The following is an 11,485-nucleotide window of genomic DNA, read 5'->3' as shown; positions in this document are numbered from 1 at the left end:
GGCACAGGCAACAGGGAATAACGAGCCGTCCAATCACAGCTCTGGGATATAATATCGGACTTATACTCCAGAGCTCTGATTAGACGGCTCGTTATTCCCTGTTGCTTGTGCCTATTGCCTGTGTCTATTGTGAGCTTTATATTCCGAGAAAGAGAATCGTCCCTACGGTATTCGATATCATGAAAGCAGAAATCGCATTGTCCGGCCAACGATAAACCGCCATCCTCGTGAACGTTTCAGATGGCATTTCGCACGTTGCTATGTACGTCATTTTCGTTGCTATGGTAAACTTGACAAGTGTTTATATCAAAAACGTGACAGCTTTGACAGTTCGCTTCGAATGTTACTTCCCGCTGTAAAACACGGTACTTGCTTTCCCACAACTTCATCACATGGAACAGTACGAAAGATAATTGTTACTTTATGTGAATGTGTCTTTCGATTCCTTACTTTTGTCCGTAAATCACTTGTTTGGTTAGAAAGATTTTATCCTGTTAGTTACAACCAAATTACAACCAAAGTAGAATATAGAAGTCATAATAATATCATGAAGACATCATTCGTCACTTTTATAAGTTAATTTTTAAGTATTAGGTGTACAAATAAATAATCCAAATTTTTCAGTTAAATTCGAAATTTATTTTAAAAGAAATTAAAACAAATTTTTCAATCAAAGTATTCACCGTTGCTTTCTATAACTTTAAATCATCTTTCAGGCAGCTGATAAATTTTATCTCGGAAAAATGCTGTGTCTTTGGACACGATAAAGCCATTTTCGGATCTTATCTACTGATTGGAAGTGAATATCGGACAAGGACTGCGTTCTGTTTCAAGCATGATGTGCATCATTTATCCTTGTTTAACATTCGGTGAATAACAAGGCATGTTGCATCTATCGGAACAAATGATAATTGGTTGGAGCAATGAATACGCCGGGTGCTGCAAGACGTCCTAGTCAAGATTCATTATGGTGTCTCTTATTTTGGAAGCACTTTTTTACCCGGTTCCAAACAGTTGTTGTAGACTATTACTAACGCCAATTGATCCGCTCGAGGCAATAATTGGAACTGAAACGTCCGTCACCATAAACCATCCACTGCTTCCAAGCCATCCACTGCTTCCAAGCCATCCACTGCTTCCAAGAAAGACACCATAATGAATCTTGGGACGTCTTGCAGCATCCGTATTTATCAGATGTTGTTCCAACCGATTATTTGTTCTGGTCGATGCAACAAGCCTTGTCCGATACTTATTTCCAATCAGTGGATGAAATCCGAAAATGTCGACGATTTTATCGTGTCCAAAGACATAGCATTTTCCCGAGATGGAATTCATCAGCTGCCTGAAAGATGGCTTAAAGTTCTAGAAAGCAACGGCGAATACTTTGAAAAATTTGTTTTACTTTCTTTTAAAATAAATTTCGAATTTATCTGAAAAATTTGCATTATTTATTTGTATACCTAATATTAAATGACTTTCTGTGATATCATTATGACTTAATTATGACTCCGTATTCTACTTAGGAATTGATTATAAATGAAATACTCTGATTTCAGAGCTTTACACCAATTCTGTGAAGGAATTCCAAGGAGACTGACATAAACCAGCAATGTTCGTTTATCTGAGTAAGAAGATCTCCATACCGAACAACTTTCGATTAAACTGTATAGCATGGAATCAGAAGGATGGATACATTGCAGTGGGAGGAGAAGATGGTCTCTTGAAAGTTCTTCGAGTAGACTCCAACGTCAACGGGTCGCACAACAGTGGGAAATCTCGAGGTTTGGCTGCGGCAAGCAATCTAAGCATGAATCAGCCCCTGGAGGGTCACAACGGACACGTTCAAGTAGTGACGTGGAATGAGGAGTATCAGAAGCTGACATCAAGTGACCAGAATGGAGTCATTATCGTTTGGATGCTGTATAAGGGCTCGTGGTACGAAGAAATGATAAACAATCGCAACAAGTCTGTGGTGAAAAGTATGGCGTGGAGCTCTGATGGTCAAAAGATATGCATAGTTTATGAGGACGGAGCTGTGATCGTCGGATCTGTCGATGGCAACAGAATCTGGGGTAAGGAATTGAAAAACGTATCCCTCTCTGCCGTACAATGGTCCCCAGATGGAAAATTGCTTTTGTTTGGTTTGAAAAGTGGAGAGCTTCATCTCTATAATAATCAAGGCGTATTTCTGACGAAATTGAACATTCCCTCACAGAATACCTCCCAGTTTCAAATCATAGTGGCACTACAGTGGTACGATGGAAGAAACGGTTACGTTGCCATGGACTGTCCTACTCTAGCTATTTGCTATCGCAACGGTAGGATTCTATTGATGCGAGATACCAGCGATGACAATCCAATTATGTTGGAGACCGGGGTGACCACTTCGTGGTGCAACTGGAATAGCTGCGGTTCTTTCTTGGCGATAACAGGCATGATGCCGTTGCTCAATAATGGGGAAACAAAGGACATGAACGTTATACAGTTTTACACGCCGTTCGGCGAGCATATGAGAACCCTGAAGGTACCAGGACGGGAAGTAACGTGTTGCACTTGGGAGAAAGGTTCCCTCCGGGTCGCTTTGTCTGTCGACTCCCACATATACTTTGCGAATATCCGTCTGGACTACAAATGGACGTACTTCAGCAACACGGTCGTTTTCACGAATGAGAAAATCGGCAAGGATGGCACCTGCGTGACGTTCTGGAACACGAGCAGCAACACGTGTTGCACCAAGTACGTGAGATCTTTGATATCGATAGCCTCGCACGGGGAACACTGCGTGCTCTCCGTGAGAAACGATCCCGCCCAGGCCACTGAGCAATTCGCCCTCCTCGTTTGCAACACCATCGCCACACCGATAGACTCCAAGTTCTTGGATCTGGAACCGTTGTACCTTACTATGACGTCCAATATGGTCGTGGCTGCGTCTAAGAACAATTTCTTGATTTGGAACTTCCGCGCGCCACGTAACTCGACATTGCACCCGAGCAGGATGCGCAAGTACAAGATCTATCACGTGGACGAGACGCCGACCGGCGTGACCGAGGTCATCCAGGATTTGGACAAGGACGGCGCGTTCGAGACCCCCATCAGTACGAAGGTCACCATGGATCCGATCTGCTGCGTCTACGCTACAGAAAAGGTTCTTCTGGTCGGTCGGGACTCGGGGATGATTCAGCGGTACTCCCTGCCGCAGATAACGCTCGTAAACCGTTACAATACTGTATGCAGACTGCACAGAATCGCCATTAACTGCGACTCCACGCGCGTTTCCATCCTGGACGCCAACGGTATACTCACCATGCTGGATCTGGATCCGCAAAAATCACCCGATTTGCGAGACGGAGACACGAGCGAGGATATATCTAAGTTTGAGAGAAAAGATGTATGGGCTATGTGCTGGGCACAAGATAATCCCTCGCTCCTGGCAATTATGGAGAAGACTAGGATGTACGTTCTGAGAGGACTGGATCCCGAAGAGCCTATAGCTTGCTCCGGATATATTTGTTTTTTTCAAGATTTGGAGATACGCTGCGTTTTACTGGACGATCTCATGCTGAAGTCCGACGACACGCGAAAGGACTTGATTGTGGACTTGGAAGTGAAATCTCTAAGAGACACGAGGGAGCTGTTGGCCAAAGTGGGTCTGAAGGAGGCCAACAATTTCATCCAGGACAATCCGCACCCGCGTCTCTGGCGTTTATTGGCCGAGTCGGCGTTGACGAAACTGGACTTGGAGACGGCAGAGAACGCCATGGTGCGCTGCACGGATTACTTGGGTATACAATTTATCAAGCGTTTGCAGAACGTGCACAACGATCAGCTGAAGAGGGCCGAAGTCGCGGCGTTTCTTGGCAACTACGACGAGGCCGAGAAGCTTTACTTGGACATGGACAGGAGAGACCTGGCAGTTGCATTGCGCCAAAAGTTGGGCGATTATTTTCGGGTTGTGCAATTGATGAAGATGGGCATTGGCGGTTCAGATAAACAAATGGAGCACGCGTATAACAAGATCGGCGATCACTTCGCCGAGAGACAGAACTGGGAGAGCGCGAAGGAATATTACGAGAAAGGTAGAAATTTGGAGAGACTCATTCAGTGCTATTATAAATTAGAAGATTTCATTCAGCTAGCGGCAACCGTGGACCAACTACCGGATAAGAGTCCCATCTTGAAGACCGTAGCGAGAATGCTAGCTTCGGTGGGAATGTGCCCGCAGGCTGTAGCAGCTTACATTAAATATGGCGACGTAAAGCTAGCAGTGGATACATGCGTGCGTCTGAATCACTGGGATCAAGCCGTTGACTTGGCGAAGACCTACAAGATGGCACAGATCGGCGAACTGCTGAGCAAATACGCTAATCATCTATTATCAAACGGTAAGCATCTGCAGGCAATCGAGTTGTACAAAAAGGCCAACTACAACTTGGAAGCGGCTAAATTATTGTTTCATCTTGCCGAAGAGCAAGCTAAGTCCAAGTCGCATCCCCTCCGCGTGAAGAAGATATACGTTCTCGCGGCCTTGCTGATTGAGGACCACATCAATAGCGTTCCGGCAATAAAAGGTGGTCGCAGCAACGTCGTCATGGGTCTTTCTGAAAGCAACGAGGACACCAAGATTATAGAAAACGCCTGGCGAGGAGCCGAGGCGTATCACTTCCTTTTGCTCGCGCATAGACAATTGTACGACGGCAGTTTCGATGCGGCGATGAAGACCGCTCTACGACTGAGAGACTACGAGGACATACTGGAAGTAGAAGACATCTACTGTCTATTGGCGCTATCAAGTGCTGTTAATCACGCATTCGCTACCTGTTCAAAGGCTTTTATAAAATTGGAAGGGCTCGAGACGATCTCGGAGGTGAAGAAAGAGGAGTACGAGGAACTGGCGGTGGATATCTTCACGAAGCACACTCCGAAGGACTCCCGTAACAACAAGGCGGAATGCGTCAATTGCGAAACTTTGGTACCTGACTGGTGCACCGCGTGCCCGAATTGCTCGACCAGATTCCCCGCTTGCATCGTCTCGGGCAAACCGCTGATGGATCTCAGCATCGCGTGGATCTGCACCGTTTGCCGACATCATGTCGCAACGGAACGCGACGTTGTTAACATAAATGCCTGCCCCTTGTGTCACAGCACCATCACGTACATGTAGGCTAAAATATGTAGGAATAATTTAGCAGTCTGTTGAATTTTTATTTGCCAAAATTTTACGATAAACGGTAAGCCTTTATATTTCGATAACTGTGCAATGAGAACGAACAAGGGCATTTCAGTTTTATCTCACGATTTCGCCCAGAAAACCTAAAGTCAACAATAAAATTGTTACACTTGTTGGTTTCCACGATATATATATGAGTCAAATGCGAATTAATTATAGAAGATAATTTAATAAGAATTAAAAATAGATAAAGTGCTGTTATTTTCGTGCCTTAATATTGAATAATTAATACGGGGACGCTAATAAGAATGATCGAGTTCACTGCATTTTTAAAAGCGTGCAAGTTTTTCCTTTATGTGCACTGATATAGTTTTTACAATTTCATGTGTAAATAGGATTTCTATCCGCTTTTAACGATGATATTCATTTTATATCATTCTTTCTTTATTTGAATCATATTTGATATCATATGCCAGATCATATGAATATATTAATTTGCAATAGATTTTATTGAAATGAAATAACATCGTTAAAGCGAATATTTATCGAACGACAAAACATAATCTAATGGGAATCTAATTTCAACGGTTTGTCATCGCATATACATTACTGACATTTTGACTAAGCGCACCTGCTATTCCGTCCAGAACGTAATGAGTCTTTAACGAGTAGAATCTCATTAGTTTTGTCATGTCTTTAAAGTTTATACACAAGTGCGGATATCTTTGTCGCGTAGTTTTGATATCAATTATGCAGCTAGTAATTTTTATTTCAGGTCTGACGTAATTGATCTCTCGTTGTCGGAATCTCATATATTACGATGTTATCTCCTTTTATTACGTATAATATAATCATTTATTAATTAGAAATTTATATGAAGATATAATTATGAATTGTATATTTATGTGAACGTAAAAAAGAGATGTAATTATTATGACGCAGATATCTGATATATCGAAGTAGAAACTCCGAGTTGATCTCCGATTTCTTGCAAAATGTATCGTAGCATATATATGATTACTTGTTTATTTGTAATAATCTAATTTGATGAAAATATAGTACAATTTCATATAACAATCCTTTATCAGATCGATATTTTTTTCTCTTAATATATCATAATAGAATTTTTATTTAGTCATGCTACTCTGAATCGTTTATTACCAATTCAGTTTTACCAAAAGATATTTTGATTCATGTTGTGAATTTTTCATCCATTTTATTATACATAGAAACACGTTAATTTAACACGTAGGATGAATGCATCGTCTGTGGCTACCTTAAGCATTTTTATAACTTCAAAAAAATTTTTTAACAATAATAATATATAAAAAGGAGATACTATTTACTTAAATACATTATTTAATGTCTTAGTTTTTAATATTCAAAAAAGTTTTAAGGAAAAAAGCGAATGTATAATGAAAAAGTTAAATAATTGTAAAAATTCCATTTTACACCTGCTATCGTTACGAGGCTGATTACTAATTACTTGATGGCTACTAGTATTGTCTGCTATACTTATGTCATATGTAGTTATTGATAAATTATTCTACTTACCGCGTTTCGGAGATTCTTATCGTTTTTGATAAGATGATCGTGTCTTGAGTGTATTCCGTAGAAAATAATTTTTTTGTAATATGAAAGAGGGAACCTGAGGTTACTTGTCACATTATTAAACAAGAGAAATAATTACGACGCGCATGTGTCGTGATTGTTACGCACTAAGGTCAATCAAAACTAGACACAGAGAGAAAAATGTTTGGTATTTGTAACTATAATTATATACAGTACATAGTTTCTATTTTTTTAAAAATAGAACAGAGTAACGACGATATTATCAAGCGGTATTATCAAGCGCGTTTTATTTAATCTTACGGACAGACGATAACCGTGCGATATTACCGGTACGTAATTCAATTGGTACATTCTCGTCATTCCGTTGGCACGGCGCTTCTCGCGCAGTTGGCCGCACTGGCCGTTTCAAACCTGTTACCGTTTCGCGCATGCGCGCCCGGCGCGCCGTTCGTCGGTCGGTGCTCGGCGCTTCTCGGCGCACATTTCGTTCTACCGGTTCCACTTCCACGTTACAGTCAGTGCGTCTCGCGCCGACGGAGAGGTCGGTGTTTTTTCCCGGAGTGTTTCACGATACGAACCGCTGCTCATTCATCGTCGATTCGGTGCCACGAGGAATACACGCCGGTCCGTCGTGCCGAAAACGCGTTCGCGAATGCAAGAACCGCGTCAGTGTCGTCGCGTCCATCCCGCAGCCGGCAACGACAGCACGTCGTCGTCGCGAATTACAGTGTCGAGATTATAGCGTGTGTTTCTCCGTCTCCGCCTTTCTCCGGTTCTCGTTCACATTCATCTCTCCCGCTCGCAGATTTCGTTTCCGCGCGCAGGAGCAGAACGACGTCGCGTCGCCGCGAGAATGACGAGTATCATGACGAATCTGTGGATTGTCGCCGTCGCGACGATCATCGTCGCGACAACGACGGTGAACGCCGCCGGGCTCAAGTGCGACAGTGTCAGGCCGATCTTCGAGGCACAGGGGTTCCCGCTCAGCGACATCCCGAAGGAGGCGATTTCATGTGAGTATTTTTCAGCATTTTTTCATGTGAAAGTCACATTATCCGCGTAATCTTGTATATCTTGCGTCGTCGCGTCAAGTGCGGTGCGTTTCCTTCCTACGGAGAGAATTTTTTCTTAGAGTTTACTCCAATATATTATTTGGTAGAGGGTACTTCAATGTTATTTGCTTGAATACGCGGAGAGAATTTTCTTTTAAAATTTACCCTGAAAATATGATAGTCGTGGGACAACATTGTATCTCGAAGAATTTTAATATAAATCTCTCTCATTCATTGATAAAACTACAATAAAGTATAAAATAAATTTGATCAATTTTACTGAAGTGCATGATAAAAATCTTTAAAATATATTGTATTGTACCACAATTACCGTATTTTCAGAGTAAAGTTTAAGAGAGAATTCTCTCCGTGTATTGAAGCAAATAATATATTCCCCGGTTCCACAAACGTAAGATTAACTTTAATTTGGGTATAACTTACTATTCGTCTAATTCTGAGAAAAATGTTTAACATTTGTAATTATAATTGCATGGTAAATTATAATTCGGAGCTCCATTTTTATGATTATTGCTGTTATAATGTTAGTTATAATTAATGATAGTTTTCTCAAACATGAAAAAAATGTGCTATAAATTATGATAATTTCAAATATTAATATAGTAAGACATAAATCAAGAGATAAATGGTAAATAAAATAAACATTTTTATTCAGTAACTGCAGTCGCAATTGTAGTAAAATTATGGTAATTATGATAGGAATTTAATACTGGTAGTGATTAACTACTTATTTTGAGTATTAATAGTACTTAACAACGGTGCTTTTAATTATTATTTTGAGTATTAAAAACATAGTAGTGCTTTCTATACTTAAAATAAGTAATTAAAAGCATTTTCACACAAAAAGCAGCTTCTCCAAGGGAAGTCATAAGACGTCCAGAGGACATCTTACATTCCATCTACAACAATTATTGTTCAGTGCTTTTAAATCTAATCTACAATATACTCTTTGCTTTCTATTTCTTGCTTTTTACCTCTTATCTTTTTCTCTCCAAGGGAAAGTAGTGAATCGTAAAGAAGACATCTTACATTTCATCTACAGCAATTGTTATTCAGTGCTTTTGAGTCTAATCTGCAATATGCTCTTTTCCTGTTTCTTGCTTTTTACCTCTTATCCTTTTCTCTCTTTGCGACTGTTTTATCGACAAATGTTTCTTGTTTCTTCATCAACTTTTATCTCGGACGACGGAAAACGAAGAAGCAAAATAAGAGGCAAAAAGACAAAAGGTAAAAAGCAAGAAGTAGGAAGCAAAAAACATATTGTAGATTAGCATATATAAATACTTTTTAAAAACACTGAACAGTGTTTTTAACACTCAAAATAAATGATTAATCATTATCTAACAGCGTCAAGTCAACCTTCGGTTAAAGCATTGAGCAACAACCCACTGATCTAATTACATATTAATCACTTATTTTGAATATCAAAAGTTCTCTCTCGCACTCCATACAGTACAGAAGTTTGCAGCAACGTTTGCAATGGCCGCTTTCAGCAAAATGTTTATTTTGCAACTGTTAAATTTATAACTTGAACTTATACCCAATTTGAGTTCTTTTTAATCATTTCTATTGGTCGCCACTGCTTCCACTCAATACGTCGTTAACTTAACTAAAACAATGCAGTTAAATAATTTAACTCAAAAAAATGCAATAAATTTGACTCAAATTTAGTTCATTATTTAGTAAATGCATACATTAATATGGACGTTGTTTACTTTGAAACTAATCACAAAAATGGATTGATTTTGACGCACATGGAAGTTAAAAATAACAAAATATTATTTAACTCGAGAGATCGGGTTGCCATTGCTTCTTTGATATTTAAGTTGGAAGTTTTCTTCGCGCTAATTGGATTATACTTTTAAATCTAGAGGAACAGTCTATCTCAGCGGAGAAAACTTCCAACAGTTACAAACTGAACATTCTGATGAACTCGGCCAACGTTGTCGCAATATTGCTGGAACGTTATAATATTGTTACACTTATTGTTGGAATAATATCTATGCTGTATGGGATTTTGAATACTTAAAATAAGTAATTAACGTTTCACATTACTTTTCAGTATTAAATTGTCTAATATTAAATTGGATTTCTGTAAGAGTGATCGAAAGGGGCGGGGAGGAGGGGAAAAATTTATTGTCGGTAAAAAGTGGCATTTCCGTCTGATAGCAAAAAATCTCATTCGATTTTCGCATGGAAGCTGCACAGCCGCATTTAGCGCTTAATGTGCAGGATGTGAATGAAAGATGCATTTAGGGGACTGATTCGTTTAGCGATGTTCCTTATGGTCGAATGGTCGGAGCTCGTAAAACGACGGTGAACTCTTGATATCCGCAGTTAACGAATTCATGTCAGTCTTAATTCACTCTCTGGGAGATGAGATCGTATTTTATACGTTATTAAGCGCCCGCTGAATTTTTCGGATGGGTTATATGCAGACGTTTTTACGCTTTGATCGATACGAGCCTGATTTATTGATGTAGATCTTACGATTATTAGGTCACATTATTTTATTATCGGCGACTGCGATTTTGATCTAGTTCTATAATAGAATGATTAACGAGATGTGTCAAGTAACCTTAAATTTTTAAATCCCAGCTCGCGATTGCTTTTAAATTTTAAATAGCTCGAATTACCGTAGATCTAATTAATATGGGAATAGTCACCTGATTATTTTCTTTAAGTAAACGATCACCTGGGGTGTTTTTATACCACAATTAAAAATCACTATTATTATAACAACATATTGGATATTATTGATTATTATTACTGACTAATAAAGGAGCATAAAGCTAAACGCAAGATCAGAGAGTCTTATCTTTTTATGATTATTGATTTCCGATTTATTTAGTTTTAAGAATATTGTATGGATATCAAATTTACTCGTAATTTTCTGAAAAAAAGTAAGTAGAAATCAATATACGAAATAAGCACATTAAGTAGCTGAATATTGCAGTATTAAAAAAAACAAAAATTAATTAATATAATTTCTTATCGCGGGTTTTCGATGGAATGCATATTTAAAGATTCGTAAAGAATTATAAATTGAAATTAGACCGACGAGAATGAATCAATATTGATAAAAATAATTCTTTTTCGGTAAAATGGATCTTAATATGCTTAATAAATATAAATACTAAATGCAAATTTTTGCAAATATGTTATTTCAGTTTTTTATAAATTACGCGCTGATAAGGTTTGTTGCAAAAACGCAACCGCAAACTGAAGTTGAAATTAATATATCTCTGGTTAGATTGATCGTCCATTTTAATAGTGAAGTTATAATAAGCATCTGAAAATTTTATAAATAATTATTTATTGCCAAAAATGTTATACCTCAGTCAAAATATGAACTTGGAACTCCAGACTTTCGTAAAAAAGAGTTATTAAAAAAGGAATGAAAATATGTTAAACAATACCATTTTACAACGATTTAAATTTTATCATCGTTGCAGGATATAAAAACAGTTCAGATGATTATTCTCAGGTTAAAAAAGCGGGTATTTCGACGAGATATCGGAGAAGTTTCTGAAAAACGCTCCGAAATCAAGCGAAGCCTTTACGTAGGAAATATATTATTTCTCGCGAATTTCTTTATCGCTGTAGACTTTCTTTATCGCGTGGTGCGGGGCGATAAAAATGGGTGTCGTGGAGACGCGCTTAACCGTGGAAATTG

General features: G+C 38.9%; 2 protein-coding genes across 3 annotated transcripts in view; both read left to right on the top strand.

Moving 5' to 3' along the window:
- The first annotated feature begins 297 nt into the window (after positions 1-297).
- Positions 298-5,355, top strand: Oseg4 (intraflagellar transport protein Oseg4). Of its 2 annotated transcripts, none has more exons than XM_018457671.1 (2): positions 298-365; positions 1,557-5,355. In XM_018457671.1, the coding sequence occupies exon 2, from the start codon at positions 1,610-1,612 to the stop codon at positions 5,159-5,161; it is 3,552 nt and encodes a 1,183-aa protein (XP_018313173.1). In that variant the 5' UTR covers positions 298-365; positions 1,557-1,609; the 3' UTR covers positions 5,162-5,355. The 2 variants fall into 2 exon arrangements, with proteins under 2 accessions (XP_018313173.1, XP_018313174.1); XM_018457672.1 differs by having other exon boundaries at positions 306-425.
- A 1,891-nt stretch (positions 5,356-7,246) lies between these two features.
- dlp (glypican dally-like) overlaps positions 7,247-11,485 on the top strand; it is a 182,896-nt gene continuing 178,657 nt past the window's right edge. Inside the window, exon 1 of the mRNA XM_018457690.1 lies at positions 7,247-7,752. Within this exon, the coding sequence (XP_018313192.1) occupies positions 7,593-7,752 (160 nt within the window). The 5' untranslated portion in view covers positions 7,247-7,592. The remainder of the gene's footprint in view (positions 7,753-11,485) is intronic.

This window comes from Mycetomoellerius zeteki, unplaced genomic scaffold (assembly GCF_001594055.1).
Source record: "Mycetomoellerius zeteki isolate Tzet28-1 unplaced genomic scaffold, Tzet1.0 scaffold655, whole genome shotgun sequence".
Taxonomy (NCBI): domain Eukaryota; kingdom Metazoa; phylum Arthropoda; class Insecta; order Hymenoptera; family Formicidae; genus Mycetomoellerius; species Mycetomoellerius zeteki.
The sequence above is the reverse complement of the archived record's forward strand: the minus strand, read 5'-3'. Positions and strand labels throughout refer to the sequence as shown.

Coding starts and splice junctions, on each gene's coding strand:
- Oseg4 (XM_018457671.1), top strand. CDS start 1,610: ATGTTCGTTTATCTGAGTAAGAAGATCTCCATACCGAACAACTTTCGA.